This window comes from Myxine glutinosa, chromosome 2 (genome assembly GCF_964187855.1).
Source record: "Myxine glutinosa chromosome 2, kmMyxGlut1.1, whole genome shotgun sequence".
Lineage (NCBI taxonomy): Eukaryota > Metazoa > Chordata > Myxini > Myxiniformes > Myxinidae > Myxine > Myxine glutinosa.
Genome location: NC_136262.1, coordinates 153048126 through 153072415, shown reverse-complemented (window position 1 = coordinate 153072415; position 24290 = coordinate 153048126). Strand labels below are relative to the sequence as shown.

General features: G+C 43.2%; 1 protein-coding gene across 1 annotated transcript; it reads right to left on the bottom strand.

Moving 5' to 3' along the window:
- Window positions 1-1416: 1416 nt before the first annotated feature.
- LOC144890670 (proteasome subunit beta type-1-like) lies at window positions 1417-22587 on the bottom strand. Its single transcript, XM_078771833.1, has 6 exons — window positions 22424-22587; window positions 20689-20796; window positions 9202-9283; window positions 5320-5449; window positions 3603-3709; window positions 1417-1913 (listed from the first exon to the last, which is right to left on the bottom strand). Exons 1-6 carry the CDS (start codon window positions 22492-22494, stop codon window positions 1749-1751), a joined length of 663 nt encoding a protein of 220 aa, XP_078627959.1. The 5' UTR covers window positions 22495-22587; the 3' UTR covers window positions 1417-1748.
- Between the last annotated feature and the right edge of the window lie 1703 nt (window positions 22588-24290).

Genomic DNA, 24290 nt, shown 5'->3' with positions numbered 1-24290 from the left:
GGCATTGAGGAAGTTAGGAGTGGAGGAATGGTTGATCAGAGTAGTGATGGCAATGTACAAAAGAGCGCGCACAGCTGTAAGGATGAAGGACGGGAACAGTGGTGAGTTTGAGGTGAAGGTGGGAGTGCATCAAGGGGCGGTACTAAGTCCACTTCTATTTGTAGCTGTGATGGAGGTGCTGGCTCAGAACGTAAAGGAGGGTTTACCGTGGGAGTTGTTGTATGCAGATGATCTGGTGTTGATTGCGGAAAGTATGGATGGACTGAAGGAAAAGATGAACAAGTGGAAGGAATGTATGGAGACAAAAGGTCTGAAGGTGAATATCGGAAAGACGAAGGTGATGGCAAGTGGTAAAGCATGTGGTGAGGTGGAAAGATCTGGGAAGTGGCCCTGTGCTGTGTGTAGGAAGGGTGTCGGAGTGAACTCCATTCAATGTACAATGTGCGCTGAGTGGGTTCATCAAAAATGTCGTGGTCTGAGAGGGTCATTAACCAGTGTGACAGCTACATTCAAATGTAAGGTGTGCACAGAGGGAGCTGCAGATGGAGGAAATGTTGAGTTGGATCTTGGAGACGGCGTGAAGCTGGAAGGTGTGAAAACATTTTGCTACCTCGAAGACATGCTGAATGGAGAAGGTGGATCAGACTCGGCAACGGTTGCTGGAGTGAGATGTGCATGGAAGAAGTTTCGGGAACTGAGTGGCGTGCTGATGAGGAGGGGAGTGTCATTGAAGCTGAAGGGAAAGGTGTATGCTGCATGTGTGAGAAGTGTTATGATTTATGGGAGCGAGACATGGGTAATGAACGTAGAGCAGCAACGAAGGTTGGAAAGGGTGGAAATGCGAATGGTTCGATGGATGTGCGGAGTATCGTTGAGAGAGAGGAAGACAAATGATGAATTGCGAAAGATGATGGGAATGGAGCCTGTGATTGATGCTGTGAAGAGGAACAGGTTGAGATGGTTTGGTCATGTGTTGAGGAAGGATGAAAGTGACTGGTTGAGAAGAGTGATGGAAATGAATGTAGAAGGAAGTAGAGGACGGGGAAGACCGAGAAAGACTTGGCTAAAGATGGTGGAAGAAGAAATGCGGGCAAGGGGGTTAACAAGGAGAGATGCAGAAAATAGGGTAAGATGGAGAAGATTGTCATGGGGACCGCAAGGCTAACCCCCGCTCTTGCAGGGAAAATGGCCTTAAAATGCATGTTGTTGTTGTTTGTATGTGATCTCGTGAGAAAGACTTGCACAAGGATTAAATACTTGCCCAGTCCATCGGGCTTGTAGCTGTTACTGCAGCTAACATGCAACATCCAATAACGTAATGATGTCCATTATAAGTGTAGTTTAGGCCCTACACACCTGTGGCAAGTTATCCTCCCCCAGCACAAATTTATATGAAAGAGGTAATGTATCAAAAACTATTTTGGGAACCTTTTATTGTTGCAGGCAAAAATGGCATTTTTTAAATGAAGTTTTTCTGAGCTTAAGTGACAAATTGCTACTTCTTCATTAAAAAAAAGGAAACTTCAGTACATGCATGTCATTGTTTCAGCATTGGTGAGGTTTTGTTTCTTTTTTCTTCTCACATGCATACCACATTGGTATTGTTGTTATCCTTTCGTCAAAGTATTATTTATATATGCGGCATTTGCAAGTTTCATACTAATTGCACGTACAGCTAAACACCTGTCTCCAAACACTGAATTCACATGTCTATACAAATCATACCAACAAAAATTTCCATGACCACCCTAATCTTTTCTTAGACTGTGGCTGTCACGACGCAATTCAGCTGATGACACCAGGCAAACCTTGACACTATCGCCGGTGTACACATCCCGCTCAGCCGCGGACACAAACACGTCCCTGGCCAACTGCTCCGCTTCGGAAGCAGATAGTTGCACACCTGCAGACAGCTGCGCACAAAAGAATAAGAGGAGAAAAAAAGAGGCAGAAATAAATAAAACAACTCAGGAGACGACGATGGTTCACGAGTGAGCGGTATTCAATGACAAAGGACGGACTATAACCGAAACAGGCCCGGACTGGGGGGTCGGGGGCCCACGTCGCAGGTGTCGGCCCCCGACATGCGGTGTACATGCCTATTTACAAAGGGCCCCAATGCGCTGGGTTATGAGGTTAGTTAGCTACACAATACCGAAAATTCGGTTCGATTCCGACAACTTTGAAAATTTGACCTTTGTGACCTTCAAAGGTCAAAGGTCGAACATTATAAAATTTGTTGGAAAACTTGTATTTCATCATGTATGTGATAATATAAGATCATGTATGACATTTCACCCTATCAGGACGCGAACAATGTAATAAAACCATCAAAAATCTACTTTTCTAAATTTCGTGACCTTGTGACCTTGACCTTGGGGCGAAAATGAAAAATCGAGCTCCGTGGGGCTAGACACATGACATTGGCCTAACCAAATATCGAAACCCCTGTCAGATTCCACCAAACCCCTCGGAGAAGATGTAGCTTGAAATCGGTTACCCCCTAAAAAGACATCTTTTTCGGGCGTCGCTCCGCCCACAATGAGCGCAATACGCCCACTCTAGGCAGGACACAACTAGATAATGATATCAACCTCCCACCCAAGTTTCATCAGGATCGGATGATATCATCGGGTAGTTATGCTGCGGACACGGACATGCACACGCACAGACGACGAATATAGTGGTCACTGTTTGATAACTCGTGAAGCAATAACAACAGGTCAGAACAGCTGGCAACATTAGCAGAAATAAGTCCAAATGTGGGTTTCAGAAGGTGGAACAGAGCCAAACCGGTGTGTGTGGGGTGTGTGGTTTGGGTTGTGTGGTGTGTGGTGTGGTATGTGGTATGTGGTGTGTGGTATGTGGGTGTCCGGGCCATAACTTTTTTACAATTTGAGCTTTTGTCATAAATTTTTCAACAAAGCTTAATTATGAGAATATGGAGAAGACAAATTAATAATTTGGTCAAAAGGTCAAAGGTTAACATCATATAAAATCTTCAATTTCCTTCCAATTGACCTGACATTTAAAGAAATTACATAATGGGTCACCGAATTGGTTCACCAATCAAAAGCTAGAAGCCGATTTATTTTATAGATCAAAAGGTCAAAGGTCAAGGTTGCCTAGAATCGTCAATTTTCATCCGATTGACTGGATTTGCCTTCTCCCACGTCAAATGTCAAACCATGGTTATATTTGATCTCAATTAAAGGTCAAATGACAGAGAATGCAAGAGAGACAAGTAGAGGAGAGAAAAACATCACATGCTTCTAACTCGAGTTATTACCTGCAAAATGATTTTCAAAGGGCACGTGACATTTGAACCCCAAATTGAATGAGGTCATCTTTGTATTGCAATTTATACTTGTGCCAAGTTTGGTTGAAATCTCTGAACAGTGGTTCACAAGTTATTGTGGTAACAGACTTTCAATTAAAGGTCACACAACCTTAGACATTTTGAACTCAAAGCTGAATCAGCTCATCTTTATTTGTCTTGCAGTCAACACAAGTACTTACGCCAAGTTTGGTTGAATAATAAAATTTTATGGATGAAAGTACGGATGCACCTCAACATGCACAGCTTTGAGGTGAGAAATTACCTTCGAATCCAGCAACGGTTGCAGTTGTGCACTGGCTGAGCCAAGTGATGAAAACGGAACTCGTTCGTATGAACCAACAGGGTCAAAGCTGAAAACAGCTCCCTGGCCTGTGAATGCACAAGAAGACTAGTTTTACAGCAGAAAACAATAGCAAAGCAATGTGCAGAGGAGAATCACTAATCCATGAGAAGTGAAATCGATTATTCCTGAGCAAAACTGCCACAGAAAAAGCCCTGAGGGATGTAAATGCTTGAGCGAATGGAATCCAATCTTGGAATTTTACAAACCACGGCACACAATCACAAAATATATGGTATTGCTTCTCTAAGGAGCCTGGTGTTGACTTAGCGGTTAGGGTGCAGGCTTGCGATCCTAGGATCCTGAGTTTGAATTCCAGTCGATCGCTGAATTAACGCCAGGGGGGTTGACTCAGCCTGTCATCTTTCCGAGGTCGGCAAATTGAGTACCAGTATGCTGGGATGAATGATCCCGGTGTGTACCCCGATTTAGAATAGGTACACCGTATCCCTGCGCGTCGTAAGAGGCAACTAAGGGTTGGCGTCAGAAAGGGCATCCGGCCATAACACATTGCCTCAAACAGGGAACCATGAGGTCATTGGGCCCGCAAGGCTAACCCCCGCTCCAGGGGGAAAAATGGCCTTAAAAAGGATAATTCATTCATTGCTTCTCTAAGGAATCGTAGTTTCAATTTGTCCGGTTGTTTAATTTCTCCACAACTTTGCACGTCTCACATTCATTCCATAAATGGTCAAAACAAAAAAAGTAACTTTAAATATACTCTCGAACTCGATCAACTCCACTGTAACTTTACTCGTTAACTCTATTATACAAAGTTCATACCAAATGTTCGATTCGAATTCACCGCTATCGGAGATCTCATGGGACCATGGCCACATTTTTCACACACCTTCTAATCCAGCAAAGTGGTTCTAGTTCCGTGGAGCTTATTCAAGTATGAGCATCTCAAACACTGTACAGTCCTCGGATAAATCATCAGCATTAAAGGTGCCCTCTAAGCTATAGAAAATCTCAGGAGACAAGATCCAAGAAGCAAGGTAACGGTCTAGGTCACTTTCATTTATTTACTTACTTGCATATCGTGAAAAATAAAAGGATTTGCATGTTGGACCAGCTTTGAATGGTTGAGCATTGAATAATGCGGAAGTGCACATCTTTGTGCTTGGACCGAGCCAAACCTTTGCTCCATAACAATGGTAGCTTCATGATCCAAAACACCTTGTGCTTCAAGAATGCAAGACCTCTAACACTTCCCCAGGTGACATGACTCAGATAGTCTGAATCTCAAACGGCCTTGCCTAATCAAGCACAAATTTCTCCACCAATAGAGACATCAGAGTGATCTCGTGTTATTCAGGTGAAGTGTACATCCTAAATGACACGAGCTACACTTCCCTGGTGAATGCAGGGAAGCATTCACTACACTTCCGTTGGTGTTGGAAGATAAAATACAATTTTAAAAACAGCATCAAATTCTTATTTTTGCTATCGAAGGAAGGGAATAATTTTGCATGAGGCAGAGCATCTCATTGTGGGTCGTATGCATACCAACTGCACGAACATTGAAGCAATTATTGATCCCAATCCTTCCTTCTACTCTACTCTACTCTACTCTACTCTTACATTGCATCTGCAAGAGCGACACGAGTCTTTAAATAAAATAAGAAGATAACTCTACCCTGAGAATCGAGTCCAGCAATCAGGCAGTAGCAGTAGTAGGGAAAGAAGCGATGGCTGTACAAGAGCTGAGAAAGCAAGGAAGCTATGGCAGGACAGGTCATTGGACGCTGGTGTGTCTGCTTGTACATCTGCGGAACAAGATTGGAGAAACATCAGAAGAAGAGAACCCAACAAACAGGGAAAAGGGAATCTACCAAACAAGTCTCCATTTTATAAATCAAAATACATTTCAAGCAATTACACATTAACCCCATTTATGGACAAGGTCTTTCACCAAAACGTGATAAAAAATATCCAAAAACCCAAAATAGGCAGACACTTTTTTGCAGCAAGGTAATGTAATAAATAAACAAAAAAGGGCAGCAAAAAAAAAAAAGTAGATATTGAATGGTTTAATGTATCACCTAACATCTGAATATTTATTACCCTTTGACTTGATGATCATTCCAAATACGGTGCTTACTTCAACACAATGCTACCTAATATTTTTGCACAAGGGGGCAGCTGAGGTTTATCATTTTTGCCCATCATCTAGGTAAAAGGCACAAATACAACAATAAAGAGCAATCGGAGATTGCAGACCCTCGCCAGGATGTTATTCGTGTTTTTAAAGGATTTTTTGTTTAAACAAATATGGCGGCCAAACAACATGACCGGCGACGTAATCATTTTGTTTTTCACAACCAATTTATTCCCAGATGATGCTCGACAAATTTCAACTTGAACGGATGAAGTTTTGTAGGTGTCGAATTATGACGTCATAACGGAGGCACCGATGACATCATCATTAACATATGCTATTCAGCATGGAGAGTTCTTTACAATGAGCCATGTCTCAATTTTTTTTCTATGCAGCGCTTTCAGATATAGAGGTGCAAAGTTTTTCAGTTTTTCCAAGATTGCACCCATACCATGTGACCTATGACATCATAATTGCCATTAAAAAATTATACAGGTAGAGGTGCACCTATGGTGAAAATTTCCTGTCAATCGGACCAATCGTTGCAGAGAAAATAATATTTGTTCTGTGCAGACAAACAAACAAGAAATATGTCATGCATAGCACGATACTTGTGAAATCCCTAAAATAAGTTGTTGGTCTAGGTCCCGAGGATGACCTCAAAAATAATTGGTGGTTGAATTCAACGACCTGGTATGCAAATCCTCTTAAAATTTCAAGTCAATCAGATGAAAATTGAGGATTTTAGAAATTTGGCCTATGGCCTATGGCCTATGTTGACCTCAAAAATCGTTGCGGGTTGAATTCAGTGACCAGATATGCAAATGCTCTTCAAATTTCAAGTTAATTGGATGAAAATTGAAGATTTTAGAAATCTGGCCTATGTTGACCTTTTGACCTATGTTGACCGAAAATATAATTGGTGATTGAATTCAATAAGCCGATGTGAAAATCCTATTCAAATTTCAAGTCAATCAGATGAAAATTGAGAATTTTAGAAATTTGACAAACATGGTGACCTATTGACCTTTTGACCCCAAAAACAGACTTCTTGCTTATGACCAACTTTACCATTTGGTGAAGTTCGTGAAGATCCGTTGAAAATTGTGACCTGGGGCGACTGACATACAGACAGACAGACAAACACAATAACGCACATGACCAACCAATATACTTGAAAAATCTTCGATTTTTGCAAGTAACAAACAGACAGACAGACAGACAGACAAACGGACTCAAATGCAATACCCTCTCCTCTGGCGAGGGTAATTAAAGAGTTCATTGAACATCTTACCCCGCACAGTCTTGAGACACACGGACATGGGCGGGGTCTAAGCAGCAAATTTGGTTGGTCGAGATTATGTAAATTGCCAGAATACTTTGTCCAAGTACGACTAAAACGAAGGATTTTGAAAGTGCCAAAAAGGAAAGTTGTAGTCTACAGCGTTAAGTATATAATTCAATTGAAATTAAAGAAAGATTTTAAAGGTCGCAGAAAAAAATATTCTGGAAATTTGCCGCCATTACTGCGGTGTCTTTTACAACACATTGTTTAACACGTTACATTACTTATTCGTGTCTGTTGTTTGTATCCCTATTTTGTTTTGTTTTGTATCCCTCGGTCGAGGCTCGTGTGAGAGCTAACAAATAATAAAGGGAGCGGGAGACAAGAGGGGGGAGAGGGAATCACAACAGTAGAGAACACAGACATCGGGAGATATATGGAAGGGAGAGGGCTTGGGCGGGTTTCATTGTATAAACAAGATGGACACTACAAGGACTTTCAGGAAAGAAATCGGAATTTGAAGGAGGTGGGTTTAGGGTGGATTAACGGGGGTAGAAAAGATCAAGGTTTTTGATGGGGGAAGATACGAGATGGTGTTGAACACCTGTTTTAAAGACCTGGAGGGAGGAGTGCAATTGAAGAGAGAGGGAGTTTGTTCCAGAGGCAGAAAAAGAGGAATGAAAGAGTGAAGGTGAGCAGAGAGTTGATTTTGGAAGGGTGATTATGATGTCCTCAAACAGTAATTTTTCTGTTTGGAATGATTTTCTATCTTGTTTGACTTCCTGACGAACAGCCAGAGTAAAATAATTACCTCAATCCTCTGCGTGCATGCGTGCTCTGGATGAATTCAGACAAAGTACAACAAAGCTACAGGTTTGTTTTCCCATCTATGTTCAAATTATCACAGCAATTTAAACAAGTACAGGGTCTGGCTGGGAGGTGTGACGATTTTCAGAAAACTCGTAGTTATTTTTAGTCGAATTTCAAATTTTTTTTTTTTTTAAAGACTACATATATAATGCCATTTAATACACTAACAAAGACCTTTTTAAAAATGTAATTCATGTTTGAATTGGGTATAACAATGCAAGTGGGGGGTCTAGCGCATGCGTGATGGCTGTTGGTTACTCGTTGTTAGGCGCCATTTCAGTAGCCATGGAGCTGTGGACGATTGAACATCGCGTCTTTGTTGTCGAGACGTTTATTCAAACGGGTAGTTCGGTGGTGCTTACACAGCGCAGATTTCGTACTCACTTCAATGTTGGTCGACGTGGCGCCGTTCCGTCTCGAAACACAATATTGAAGTGGGTAAAAAACTTCAGGACAACTGGATATGTGAGGCCGGGAGCAGCTCGGGGAGGTGATCGAACCGTTAGGACCCCAGAAAACATCGAAAGGGTTCGACAAGCTGTGGAGGCCAACCCTCGTCGGTCAGCGGTACGGCACGCTCGCGCTCTACGGATGTCAGACAGATCAGTTCGTCGAATTTTGCACTTGGACCTTCATTATCACGCGTACAAAATCATGGTGGTTCAAGAACTGCAGCAGAATGATTTCGTGCGGCGGTTTACGTTCGCAGAAAGAATGCTGGAACTGCTGAGGGATGCTGCTGTGCTGAGAAATGCTGGAACTTTTCCACGCGTCTGCAAGAATGCTTGGACAAGAACGGCCGCCATTTAGATGATGTCATTTTTCAAACATTAATTACATTTTTTAAATGTCTTTGTTACAGTGTATTACATGGCATTATATATGTAGTCTTTAAAAAAAATAAAAATTGAAATTCGACTAAAAATAACTGTGTACGAGTTTTCTGAAAATCGTCACACCTCCCTGTAGTTCCTGTATCGTAAACTGACGTTTGTAGACAGATAGACAGACAGAAGCGAACCAATTGCTTAACCCTGCTTTTCTTTTCACATACGCACGCATCTAACAATCAAGACCCATGTGAGATTATATACATCACAGTAGATCCGTAAGCTTGAAAAATCTACATTAAAGTAGATCATTGAGTGTGGACTCACACTCACCAACACACAAAACAAGTGTACAACAGTGTGCCGCATCCATTCAGGAATGGGTCGAGACTAACAATCGACGAGAGAAGTGAAATAACCCAATAGGGAACGAACCTTGACACGTGCTTCGAGGATGCGCAGAAGAGAAAGGCAGTCTCCTTGGAATCCACAGCAAGCCAGGACACAGGATTCAGAACTGAGGAACACAAAACAATTCCAGGTTTATTTTACCCAATTAACTGAGGAATCAACCTGGAATGAGAAAACAAAGTGTATACACATTGTCATTCCAATTCTCAGAAGGTTGTCACTTCAAACTTCTCTCGGTGATCGAATGCCGCAGATCACAGCAAAATGAGTCACATTACCCAGCCAATCAAAATTTTAGTTATTACTGAAAGCGAAATATCACTTCAACTTCTTTCCAATGGCAGAAAGCATACCCCTCCCAAGAATTGGTTGAGAAGATTGCCTTTTTTTGTACATGTCAATCAAAAGCAATAACAAGAAAAAGAGCAATCAGAGATTGCAAACCCTCGCCAGGATGTATTTTCAGTTGTTCTTAAGGCTTTTGTGTTAAAACAAATATGGCGGCCGAACCACGTGACTGATTACGTCATCATTATTTTTTTTTTAAGCTAATTTATTCCTCGATTATGCTCAAGTAATTTCATCTTTATCGGATGAAGTTTTGTACTTATCGAATTATGACGTCATAATGGAGGCACCAATGACATCATTGACATATTTTATTCCCCATGGAGAGTTCTTAACAATGAGCCGTGTCTCAATTTTTTATATTCAGCGCTTTCGGAGATATAGAGGTGAAAAGTTTTTCGGTTTTTCCAAGACGGCGGCCGAACCACGAGACATATGACGTCATAATTATCATTAAAACATAATACAGGTGGAGTTGCACCTATGGTGAAAATTTCCTGCCGATCGGACCAACGGATGTAGAGAAAATCATATTTACTCTGTGCAGACAAACAAACAGACAAACAGACAAACGAACTCAACAAATGCAATAACCTCTCCTCTGGTGAGGGTAACAAGACCAGCACCTCCACCCTGCTGAACAGTTTATGTTTTGTATCCCACTGATTGGCTGGATCTGGATTCGGACCAGAAACAAAATCTAATCTCTCGCTCTCGTCACCGAGCCAACGCGTCCACCAAGTTTAGTCATAACTCGTCCACAACTTTTTTAAATATCATGTTGTATATCGCTTTTCGCCGGAGCCCTCAGTGGTGAAGAATCTTTTTTTTTTTTCTTCTTCTTTTTTTTTTGTATACTGAATCGAGGCTCGTGAAAGAGCTAACATTTACTTCACAAACAAATCAACCAGACAAACAAAATACCCAAAAAGAGGGAGCGGAAGACAAGATGGGGAGAAGGGGAAGCACACAAACACAACATCCGAGAGCAGGGAGATGTGTGGAAGGGAGAGGGCCCGGGGGGAGGAGGCATGGGAAGCGGGGGGGGGGGGGGGGGGGGAGGGAGAAGTATAAAACACAAGGACACCAAGGCCTTCCTGGACAGAAGTTGGTATTTCAAGAAAGTGGAATTGGGGTGAAATTAGCGGGGGTAGAAAAGATCAAGGTTTTGGATAGGGGGAAGATAAGAGATGGTGGTGAACAGCTGTTTTAAAGACTTGGAGGGTGGAGTGGGATTGAAGAGAGTGAAGGAGTTTGTTCCAGAGGTGGGAGAAAAGAGGAATGAAGGAGTGAAGGTGAGCAGAGAGTCTTGATTTTGGCAGTTTAACCATAAGAGGGTTGCAGGCAGATCTTGTGCGACCTGTAGGAATATTTGCGGGACAGAGCCCAGAGAGAGCTGGGAGGGCAAGGCCAGAGAGGAGTCGGTAGAAGACGGAAAGACCACCAACCTGCCTGCGGTGAGTGAGTGAGGCGCCCTTGGAGTTCGCTTCATCGCGGGAGATTCCAATGATTCTGAATGCTTTGGTTTCAACAGCGTGAAGGCGAGCTAGGTGTGAGGCAGGAGCACCAGCCCAGAGGGGAGAGCAGTATTCCATTGAGCTGTGGATGAAAGCCTTGTATGTGGTGAGGAGCTCAGGTGTGCCAAGGAAGTACTTCGCACGACGGAGGATGCCCAGTCGGCGACTGGCTTTGGAGGCCAGATTTGAAATGTGGTTTTCCCAGGAAAGATCATGGCAGATAGTGAGACCCAAAAGCTTGAGTGACAGAACTTCTTGGAGAGGATTATTCAGAAAGTGGATGGGAGGGTTGTCCAGTCGGTCTTTTCGGAGAGACATCGTAAGAGTGTGAGATTTGTCAGGATTGAAAGACATGTTCCACTTGTTTGACCAGTCTGTGATTTTGTCCAGGTCTGCAGAGAGTGAGGAGGCTGCAGACTGCCGATCTGAGGGATGAGGGATGGAGCGGCAGATAGTGGAGTCATCAGCAAAGAGATAGAGAGGATTTTCCAAAGAGTCGGAGAGATCATTGATGAAGACCAGAAAAAGCACAGGGCCCAGAACACTGCCTTGGGGAACTCCAGCCTGAACAGGAAGAGGAGATGAGAGAAACCCATTCAGGGCCACACGTTGACTACGACTAGAGAGGAAGTCCGCCAGCCATGCGTGGAGATTTCCATGGATACCAAAAGAGGATAGAATAAAAAGAGATAAAAGAGATAAAATAATTAAATACTCATATCCGAATCCATATTCAGATCTTTACCAAAATCGAATTGATTCATACTTGTCACACACCCAACCTGTCCACCAAGTTTCGTCCAGATGTCAATAATTTTTTTTAATATCCTGTTATATAATCGCTTTTCGCCCGATCTCGCAATGGTGAAGAATCACTTTAAAAATTCTACGAGCCGGATCCAAATCCGGATCTTAACCAAAATCTAATCATTCCATCCTAGTCACATACACTACCTATGATTTGTTTTTCGTCTGAATCTGTCCACAACTTTTTGAGATATCTTGTTCACAGACAGACAGACAAACAAACAGACAGGGGTGAAAACATATTCAAACAGACAGGGGTGAAAACATATTCAAACAGACAGGGTTGAAAACATATTCAAACAGACAGGGGTGAAAACATATTCAAACAGACAGGGGTGAAAACATATTCAAACAGACAGGGGTGAAAACATATTCAAACAGGTAGGGGTAGGGGTGTGTGTCTGTGTCTGTGTCTGTGTCTGTGTCTGTGTGTGTGTGTGTGTGTGTGTGTGTGTGTGTGTGTGTGTGTGTGTGTGTGTGTGTGTGTGTGTGTGTGCATAACCTAACTAATCATAGCAATGAAGGGAGTTGATTACTGTTTAACAAGGTCGCCGACAAGACTCGTTAATACAGGAATATATTGCACTGTGGCTGGCTTTCAGTTAACACCGAGAGTACGCCACGGATGGCAATCGAGCTCAATGAAGGCGTTATCCAATTGATGGCGGATGAGACGCGAGGGGAAGGTGGGGGTTTGGGGAGAATGCCGACTTACCTGGGTGGCCTCGACGATGTCTTCACCCTTTGAAAATAAACACAGAAACGGAATTAAGGTAGAAAAATAAACACGGCTTTATTGCCGGACCCCGAGAACAAAGAACGCGACGGTAAAAAATAAACCCCTCCAATGAGCGCTCACACACAGACTTCAACTACAGGACAAATGGAAGGATAAATAAAACAAACATTGTGTTCTGTGTGGTGCGTCTTATCTGTCTGGATGTGATGTCGGGGATCGTCAGGTCCGAGCACGTCGTCCGACCACAGCTCCGGTTGGCGCGAACCGCTCGGTCGTTGGCGCGAACACAGGCCTCGCTGCACGGGTCCATCCCACAACACAGCACTCGTATGCAGGCACCAAGAGCAAGAATAACAGGGGAGGATGATCGTCGGCACTCCACCGTCTCTCCACCGTTCGTCGCACCCAACAAGCAAAGGTCCAAACGGGAAGAGGTCCAAACGGGAGAGAAGGGAAGAGAGGTCCAGGCAGGAAGGAAGCCAAAACGAGGAGAAAGGAAATGTCGGCCAGCGAGTTGTTTTACTGGCCGTCTCGTGATGTCAGCCCTCTTCCTCTCCAACCAGAGCGTCGCTTCTCGCCTTCTCGAATCTTCCGCAAGTAATTGTAGCAGAGGGGGGATTTAATTAGTGTGGTGCGCTATTGGGCCGAACTAATGTATATGATGCGTTGCCATACGGGACACAGGTATGATCACAGGTTTGACACATGGGAGAATTAGCCTAATCCCTACACTACCTATCAAGGGCCATCCTTGCATGACCACGAATATACACTTAATCCGACAAACGGGGTAGACTGGTCCCCGAATTACTGTACATCGAAATGGTTCTTCTTCTTCTTCGCGCCATCGGAGCACCTACCTATGCAGATCTACCTAAATCGATGGTGATATAAATCGATATATCCCTCTAAATCGACACACACACCCCCGACCCCACCGACATAACAATATTGTAGCGATCTCGGCTCCCAAACGGGCAATGCGAGACCGCCAGAGATTAACTCCCAAAACAGCAAACAGAGGCGTTCTGCGCATGCATGGCGACTCCACACACGGGTGATGTGGCTATGTTTTATTAATTTAACTGCATGGTAGTTTTGGCACGCGGTGTATGGTTTTATGAGGGATTTGATTACACTGAAGGACGACACCGCAGCTCAAAGTACACGGAAATGGCTTTAAAAGCTACAGGTTTAATAAGTAATGGGGATGGGGGCACAGGAAGCAAAAATGCAGAGACAACCAAACAGCGCACTGAACAGGATGGTCCCAATTTCCTGGCTATTCTCAGTACTAATCTTAGCATGGACAGACTCGATCTGGAACACAAGATGCACGGGAGAATTGACGAAGGTGTGCGTGTGTGCGTGTAATATGTTCTTCCCTATGAAGCACAGGGAGGGACTGTGCAGGCCGTTCTGGAGACACCAGCGTGGCGGCATGTCTTCAGACCCCTCTCTCGATCTGGTGTCACCCTTGGGTCTCTAACTCTGGCAAAGCTCTCCGCTGGGCTGTGTGGCTGGCAGGGCGTCCCAGCTGGGCTGTGCTGTATGACTGCCCCTGGTGACTCAACGTCTAACTCTGTGTGTAGGGACCTAACTCTCGTCCGTGGCTCTCTCGATTGCTATCTCGGGCTGAAAGTGTCTGGCACGGTTTCCTGGGCTGATTGCATATCAATGCGAGCATCACTGCCTTATACAGTCACGTGAAAAAGTAAATACACCCCACGTAAAGTTTTGACTTTTCAACATATTTCAACTTACAGCTATTTGATCTTCATTTCAACAATATTGAAAGATAAAGGTGATATAATGTAACAAATATCATGAAACATTTATATTTTGTAGTCCATTGTATAATTTAAATAAACATAAATGCAAATTTCACATGTGGAAAAAGTAAGTACACGCCTACATTTATCACTACTTCAAATACCTAAAATTGGAATCAGGTGCACCAACTCAGGTGCAAATGGTTAGAACATCGTTCGAGAGGATCTTGGAGGAACCTGTCTTATTTAAACCTCAGACATTTAGTTTGGTTTGCTCTTTGTTGCTGAAGTGTGCGGCATCACCATGCCTAGATCAAAAGAACTCTCTGAGGCTTTCAGAAAGAAGGTTATAGATGCCTATGAGTCTGGGAAGGGGTTTAAAAAGATCTCCAAACAATTTGAAATCAACCATTCGACTGTCCGGAAGATCATCTACAAGTGGAGAAGATTCCAAACAACTGCAAACTTGTTCAGGCCAGGCAGCCCCAGCAAGTTCAGCCCGAGAGCAGACCGCAAGATGCTGAAAGAAGTCTCGAAGAACCGCAGAATGTCATCACACGACCTACAGGTAGCTCTTGCCACTGTTGATGTCAAAGTGCACGAGTCTACCATTACAAAGAGGCTGCACAAATTTGATCTACATGGGAGGTGTGCCAGGAGGAAACCTTTGCTGCCCAGAAAGAACATCAGGGCAAGACTAAAGTTTGCCAATGAACACCAAGGCAAAGACCAGCACTTCTGGAACAATGTGCTCTGGACAGATGAGTCAAAGGTAGAGATATTTGGCCACAGTACCAGAAGACATGTTTGGCAAAAACCAAAGACAGCATTTGACCACAAGAACCTGATACCAACTGTAAAGCATGGTGGTGGAAATATTATGGTTTGGGGCAGCTTTGCTGCATCAGGGCCTGGGCAGCTCATCATCATATAATCCACTATGAATTCTTCATTGTACCAGAGGGTGCTTGAGGATAATGTGAGGCCATCTGTCGGAAATGTTGAAGCTCAACTGAGGGTGGACCTTGTTTACCAGTACTGGTATGTTTACCAGTAAATCCACGAAGGAACGGCTGAAAAGAAAGAAATGGAGGGTTCTGGAATGGCCAAGTCAAAGCCCGGATCTAAATCCCATCGAGATGTTGTGGGGGGATTTGAAATGAGCTGTGCATGCAAGAAACCCCTCAAACATCGCACAGCTGAAATAATTCTGCATGGAGGAGTGGGCAAAAAATTCTCCCAGTCGATGTCAGAGACTGGTAGACAGTTATAAGAAACGCCTACTTGAGGTCGTTTCTGCCAAAGGGGGCAATACCACCTATTATAGCCAAGGGTGTACTTACTTTTTCCACATGCGAAATTTGCATTTATGTTTATTTAAATTATACAATGGACTACAAAATGTAAATGTTTCATGATATTTGTTATATTATATCACCTTTATCTGTCAATATTGTTGAAATGAAGATCAAATAGCTGTATGTTGAAATATGTTGAAAAAGTCAAAACTTTACATGGGGTGTACTTACTTTTTCACGTGACTGTATATGCTACTAGCAGGAGTACCCGGCGTTGCCGGGGGGGCAGGGAGGGAGGGAGGGGTGAAGAGGGGTAGGCAGGAGAGGGAGGGGTAAGGAAGGGAGTGGGGGGAGTGGAAGGGGGTGGGGAGAGAGGGGCTTTTTTGGGGGGGGGGAGTGGCTTTGACAGGCCCTCCATTTTGTGGGAGGGGTAAGGGAAGGAGGAAAAAATTTACCCATGCAAAGAGTGCTTTAACCTCAGTGTTGCCCAGGTAAAAAAGGAAATTGTAATCCCCTCTGCCACCATCACCAGGTGGCGCTACATGGTACACATTTACATAGAGAATTTACGCCCTCTACCGGTCCCCCATACACCCGAATGAGGCCGTGGCCACATAGTCGATGTTACTCCTCAGACAAAGTTGTATTTGTATTTGTACCCAGAGTAAAGTATACAAGTGTTTATAGCTGGAGTACCTGGCATTGCTCAAGCGAAAAAGAAACATTAACATATTTGAAATGAGGGCAAATATAATGGAAAAGCAATTACATCCAAATCAGAATCCACATAAATGTCAAATCATCATTTTACCTTTTCGTTGAACATATGCTGGTGAATGTGCGATTGATCACGTTTCTGAGTTAAGTATGATGACGTTCAGGAAGAAGAAGCCTCAACACCAAGTTTGACCGCTTCCGGAATTGTTTGATTTTTTCTGTTCAAATGTCTGGTAATCGTTTTGTATTTATTTATGCGAATGTGTGCTTGTATATAACTGTCATTAATCAAAAAGGTTTAGGCACTATAGAGCGGTTTTTTTTTAAATCCAAAAAAACTAACTTTTTTTTTTTTTTGCCTAAAACACTCCCAAGCACTCACTGATTAACCTCTGGAAGTTTGACGAAGAGCCTTTCAGCCATCTCTGAGAAAAATGGCGACACAGACAGACCATTGGCTCATATATATATATATATATTGTTGCGGATATGAGGACTGTATATATTTTTTTGATTGTGTGAATTATTATTATTGGTTATTCTGCGCCTCCTGCCTCCAGAGCTGTGTAAAGATCAAAGGGCATCCCATAATTAGTCCATAAAGCATCCACACCACAGCCAATCATAGAATACCCCTGTTCAATAGTTATATCTTATTCTGTGTTTTAGGGTAAGGCTGTGTCTCCCATTAATAGAAGTACTCCATTGCACCAAGTGAAAGAGATAGATTCCCTTCATTCCCATTCCCAAAACCTCCATTCCCCCTTTTCGTCGATTAGAAACTACCTCCGCTCCAATTACCGCCATTGACCACGAGGCAGGGTCGGAGAAGAAAGGCGTGTCTCCACCTCGTCATAGAGGGGAGGAGTGAGCCAGCACCACTCGACCAACCATGAGCCAGGGGTTTGGCTAGAGAGGGCGGAGGAAGAGCGATCGGGGAGGTTCGCAAAGGTTGAGGGGCGGGGCCTATATAACCCAAGGCAGGGCGTGTCCAAAGGGGATGAGCTTTTACCGGCAGACGAAAGGGAGCCCAAGCGGTGGAGACGAGAGGAGGTCCAAGGCAGACGAGCTTTGAAGAAGAAAGAGATGAGTACTGAGCATTGAGATGAGAGGAGGCTGCGCTTTTAAAGAGAGGCGCTGAGAGGAGGGAATGAGCAGGCGTGACCGCAGCTAAAATCCGCAGCGCGACGCTCCCAAAAGAGAAGCTGAGACAAGCTTTGGCAGATGAGCTTTTACCGGCAGAGAAAAGGGAGCCCAAGCCGTTGAGAAGAGAGAGGGTCCAAGAAGCGGAGCTGAGTTGTGTGGTTTTGGTCGTCAGTGGTTGCGTTGTGGTGGTCAGTGGTTGCGTTGGTTGCGTTGAGTTGTCGGTGGTGAGGAGTGATTGGACCAAGAGAACATAGAGAACATCCAAGGAGGGGACATCCCAGAAAGCACAAAGCCTGCTGTAATCCTGGAAAAGCACGCGACGTCCACAGCAGCAGCAGCAGCAGCGGCCATAGCAGCAACCACACTCAACAGCCGCTTGGGGCCTGGACGGCGGTTTTGAGCAGGGCCGCGAAGGAACGGCGGCTGCTAAACGCGCCGATCGTGCTGTACAATACAACTCCTAGCCATCCTCTCCTTCCAGCCAATTCCTGTCATCATTCCCCGCGTGAGTCTGTCTTTTGTTTGTTCTGTCCCTGGGTTAATTAAGACTGTAGGTAAGCTAGCGTTGCACTGTGTATCTAATCTCGTCTGTAAATAAACGTGACTGCTTTCTTTTTGCTTGTGTGTATAATAAATCCAATTACTCTTCTGTACGTCTTCTCGTCTTATTCCTTTTCCTCTTTGCATTCGGTCGTTTTAGAGTTTTCCAGATTGGGCAGCTGCGGTGCGATACGGCCAAAGTTTGGGGTGAATCGGGTGAGTTGGGGAAGAATCGGGGGAACTGTTAGGTCGCGGTCATACCAACCGCTCGGTCAACAAATAACATCTTAACCGCGACAGTAACAATATATATACACACACACACAGACTTGGCATTTAATATGGAATATATATTTTTTCTTGACTTGGGTTTACTTTCTGAACTCAGTATATCAATCTGGTGAGTTTCTTTTACACTTTGGTGATGTATTTGTTAAAAGAACCATGTCACTGATTGTCTGTCGCGGCAAGAAGTCAACAACAGGATTATATCACAGGTGGCGTGGCAAAATGTACGGACACTCGGACAGGTGCATTTGATGATTGGCTTCACAGTCGGGTATACAAGAGTTTTTGCATTCTGTATTAGTGGAAAACAACTGCTGCACGTCTCCAAAAGTTATTGCCACTTCCTCTGGAGATGGTCCGTCAACTCGACAATGCTGTTTGTCATTGAGTGGTGGCTTTCGAAATTATGGCATGAAACAGAGTGCTATTGCTCGGCAGTATGGCATCACTCAAGGTCAGGTGTCAAAGATCCTGAAACGAAATGCTAAGAGGGGTGTCGCTACTCCAATACCGAGGCCAGGATGTCCCCGCAGAACCACAAGGAGGGATGATCGCCAGCTGCACCGGTTAGTCCGCAATGGCCGTACCAAGTCAGCTAATCGGCTTAGGGCTGAGTGGCAGCAACTGACAAATGTGCCTGTATCCAGAAGGCTAGTCAACCAACGACTGGTTCAAGCAGGCTATCATGCCAGGCGTCCCCTGAGAAAGCCACGCCTGACCAGACAACACCGCCAGGGCCGATTGCAGTGGGCCAGAGAGCACCGTCAATGGCAGCCAGGACACTGGAATCACGTGATCTTCAGTGACGAGTCTAGATTTCTGGTCTATCGTCAAGATGGCCGCGTCCGAGTGCGCAGACAAGTGCATGAAGCCTACAACAAAGATTGTATAGTGCCAAGAGTCCAAGCTGGAGGTGGTGGGGTGACCGTTTGGGCTGCTTTTCATGCAGGGGGCAAAACTGACCTGTTTGTTCTGAATGGAAACCTGAACCAGTTCAAGTACAGGGCCATTCTGGAAGAAACATTGCTTCCATTTGCTCGTGCAGCCTTTCGAGGAAACTTTGTCTTCCAAGATGACAATGCACGGCCTCATCGTGCTCACATGATTCAACACATTCTTGCTGACCGTGGTGTAGAGCATATGGAGTGGCCTGCCATGTCCCCGGATATGAATCCGAGAGAACTTGTGGGCAGAATTAACGCGTCAAATCGACCACTTGGACCAGCAGCCGACCTCTGAGCATGAATTGCAGCAGGCTATTGTCACTGCATGGCAAGTGATTCCTGTCCAAACCTTGGCAAATCTCATGAACAGCACGCCTCAACGTGTACATGCTCTCCTGAATGCTCGTGGGGTTACACGAAGTACTGAACTGTAATTTTACTGTCCGTAATCCCAGTCGTAATTTAACTTTTGTTTTTGTTAAAAAAATTTTTGGCTAATGTGCAAAATAAAGAGATACTTCTGGAAAACGTACAGAAGTTTAACACAGTACTGTCCATGAATTGAGTTTGATATCAGTTTACATCACTTTCAAGGATCAATTTATTTGTTTCGAAATGTCAAATGTGGTTTTTGTTTCTTTTAAAGGTCACATTAACAAAATCTAGAATAATTTCAACATAATTCCAATGAACTTTTGGTTCTAAGACATCTTGAAAAGTAAGTTCACCCCCAGAAAAAAAATATTCCATATTAAATGCCAAGTCTGTATATAGTAGATCAACCTGACGCTTTGTAGGCAGAGTATTGCTTTGCATCAAAGGCAGGGTATTATTATACTGATAATGATGATATTTTGTATCAGTTCAAGTCGGGGTTACGTTTCTGGAAAACACGACTTGAACTGATATGAATTAAACTGATCAGCTATTTCCAATCAGAATTAACTAAATTACAGGAAAAACTGATCATTACTGATCTGATCATTTACATTTACTCTGATGACATGTAAACTGATCATTACTTGTACTTTCATGAAAAATTGCATACAGCCATAAAAAGTACTCAATAAATACTTGAAGCATCAGTTTTGATTTTTCAATATGCATTTCATAATATACAGATGCTAATGTGGCAGAAAATAAAATAAGCTGGAATTTTTTTGTATAAATTACCTTTCAAACCCAGTCGCGTAAATGAATACATGCGCCATGAGACTCATTTTATCAGCACCAACCACAAACAATCTCATTACAAAAAAGAAGATTTGAATGAATAACAATGATTCTAACCATCCAGATATCATATTACAACAGCCAGGACTCTTTGGAAAAATAATGTCTCAAAAAATTCTCATTGACCGTTTAAAACAGAATAACGCATCAGTATGTACACACAGCTCATGTAAGCGGGCAGCGTTGCGGTTGTGAATCCCGAACCCCTCACTGAGCCGCGAATCTGCAGCAAGCAAGGCAAAATCCGATCCCGCAAAAGCCAGTAGCGTCCTGAAAAGCACAAGGGTAAATGTACATATCTTAGATAGGTTCCTGTTTGTAATAACAATCAAATCATTCCTTCCACTGTCAAAATGCACAGACACCCATCACTCAGATTTAAACAAAAAACATCAAAGAACACGATGTTGCCTTTTACAATCTATATATTGCATACACACAACTAAGGAATAAAAAAGGCAAAAAAAACCTGAGTTTCTGGTATCATGACCTATCCCAAAAAATACTGCAAACCCCAATATTTACCTCCACCACCAAAGGTTGTTTTCACCCCTGTCCGTTGTCTGTCTGGGAGCAGGATTAACCACCTTTAGAGTGGTGCATTCACCCCTGTACGGCCTTTTTCGGACACCATGGTCCCATTTTTGAAGCAATGTTTTATGGCCGGATGCTCTTCCTGCCGCCAACCCAGTTAGTCGCCTCTTGCGACACAGGGAATTACCAGTGAATTGGTACTCAATTTGCCAACCTCGGAAGGATGAAAGGCTGAATCGACTGAGTCGAAGGATGAAAGGCTGAATTCATCCCCACTGCTTCAACAATATGAGTCATAAGTCCCAGGACACGGTTTTAGGGGCTTAGACAAGATTTGTTTATATCATGTATTTATTATGGTTTTTTCTTCTTCCAAGTAATACAAATAATACATTGAACCAAGATGGCAGACACCAGTCCATTTACATTAGAAGAGGGGCTGGTAGCAGTGGTGTGGTGCCACGAGAGGAGAAACACAGACAATAAGATGAAGCAGGTGTAAGAAGACTTTTAGGAGCGTTTTGGAAAACCAGCACTGTCAAATTCAAATATTCATCTTTTGGGGGGGGGGGGGGGGGGGGGCCGCTGTTTACCTCAGTTCATCTTCACACAACTATTTACTTTTGGAATGTTGCTAACCCACATGATGTTGAAGTGCAAGACCATCCAGCACATGATATGCTTTGACCTCATTGGTCCTTGCGTTTTGATGCGTCGGTCCACCAGCAGACATATGCACATATGTTGGAGGATGACCTCACACCTGAACTTGAGCGACGTGGACGGCCCCATGGGATTTATTTCCAGCAGGATGGGGGAATTATTACTCCTGTTATTTATTGTTATTACTGTAGTATGTTATTACTCCTGGGACTTATGACTCACCCTGTAGGTACCAATCCAATTCCACTTTAAATCCACCCACGACCTCTGCCGCCACCGCCACCGCCACCACCACCACCACCACCACTCCAGGGAGACCATTCCATGCATTAACCACTCACTGAGAGAAACTCCCCTGCCACAACATCCTCCTAACTCAAGCTGTGGCCTCTGGTCCTATGTATCACTGTCAATTCTACACTTATGTCTTATTCGTTCTATATCCTTCATTATCCCAAACAACACATCCCATTATAATCGCCCCCTTTTACTTTTAGTAGATGGATGAAGTCCTGTCTCCTTTACTTTTCGCCGTTCCTCGTAGCCTCGTCTATGCGATATAGGAATAAGTAGGCCCGAATCAATCTAGTTTGCTCTATGCTAAACCCTCTCTATAGCAGCGACGCCACCGAGTATGGATGGTTGCAAAAGTGAAGAACTAAAGCCCACACGTCATGAGCAGTCCAGCGAGTGCACGTACCCGCCATTGAAAGAATAAGGTGAAAAACGGTGCTGCATCGGTCCCACAGAATCCTCTATCAACCTCGGCATTGTGGACGCCGCACGAAGTATCGATTAAAACAACACGCGGTGAAAGACGGAAACCAATGCGCAAATCTCGCTGTCATCGTGACGTCAACCACTGGATTTGTTATTTCCTTCATTTCGAGACAGTTTTCTCAGAAACGAAGAATTTATGTTCACAAACCCAGTAACGTTATGGGCTCTCAACAACTATCGCAATAAACACGCTATAACATTATTAACCAAATTTCGGACTGACGTTAACTATATCGTCATGGCTTACAGCAACTGTACAATAACAAATAAGGTGTGAGGGCCGTAAAAAAAAGTCATGAGCATCAATGGATTCCACACGTTTGTGCAGAAAATATTAGTAGACGAATAGAAGAACATGAATTATTAGTGACATATATCCAACATCCATCAGTTGTGAGTAACAAAAACCCGAACAGAAATGATTGCTCTAATTTATCTCTGAATAAAAAGCTCTTCAATTTTGTCCCGTGCAACATGCCATAATGTTTGTATTTTATTACAGGGTTTATTTTAAACATTGGGATTATTTGCTGGTGCAGAACCTCATTTGTTACTTCAGGAAATTTGAAAGTTCTGGAGTCTAGACCCGTGGTTTCCAACCTGGGGGCCATGGCCCCCAGGGGGGCCATTGTGTATTTCTCGGGGGGCCATGGGGTAATTTTAACCATACTAAAAATTAAATATTGTTTATTTTTTTTATTGTTTTGACTTTGATATTGTTTTGATCCGGCTAGTAGAATGTTTTTAGGTGATTCTTCACCATTGGGTGATCGGGCCAAATCCATACATAGCAGGATATCTCAAAAAATATGGATGGATTTGGACGAAACTTATTGGACAGGTTGTGTGTATGATAAGGATGAATCGATTCAATTTTGGTGAAGATCCGGATCCGGCTACTAGAATTTTAAAAGTGATTCTTCACCATTGAGTGAAAAGGCCAAAAACGATACATAGCAGGATATCTCAAAATGTTGTGGAGGGATTTGGACTGATAGTCCAGGAGCCAGTTTTCAAGAGAGGCCTAGAAAATGAGTTTCGTGCAACACCCACGACACAGTTGGTTTGTCATTTCAGGGTGCTTGGGATACATCTGGAGAACAAATCCAGCCCTGATGTACAGTTATATTGTGGCAGCAACAATAAATGGCAGCCACTTTTCTATTAAGGGGTAGCGTAAAGCTCGAAATTGACGATTTTTTTTTTGTATTTTTGTTTTTTTCAGCTCTTCCAATATGGATTCTTCAATATTATAATTAAAAGGATAGTGGGAAGTATGAGGGGATTTTCGTTATGCTGTTCAAGTATGATTTAAAAAAAAAAATTATTATTATACCTTGTATTATACCCAAAACACACAAAATCGCTGAAATATGTAGTTTTTGCTTTTCGACTAATTATGCAATATCATCTTTGTTGTTCAAATGCGGTTATGGTTGTAATACGATATATCTTTATGATCTTTTCAAGAAACAAAATTGGACAATCCTTAAGTAAAGTCAGAAAAATCTAGAATTCATTTCCTCTTAAATCATCAACCCCACTCCTGTTATGACCAAAAGTCCACAAGTAATCTCAGCAAAAATATCTCACCAGGTCAAATCTGGCTGCGTATCATAACCATAGTCATTCACTGAACATTACAATGTGAACATATAACTGTTATTTGTTTTATTATTAAAATAAACACATATTTTGCTTCTGAATCATTCTCTAAGTGGTATAAAATGACGAAAATGTCATCATTAATCTTCCTCATCATCATCATCTTCTGAGTCGCTTGTGGT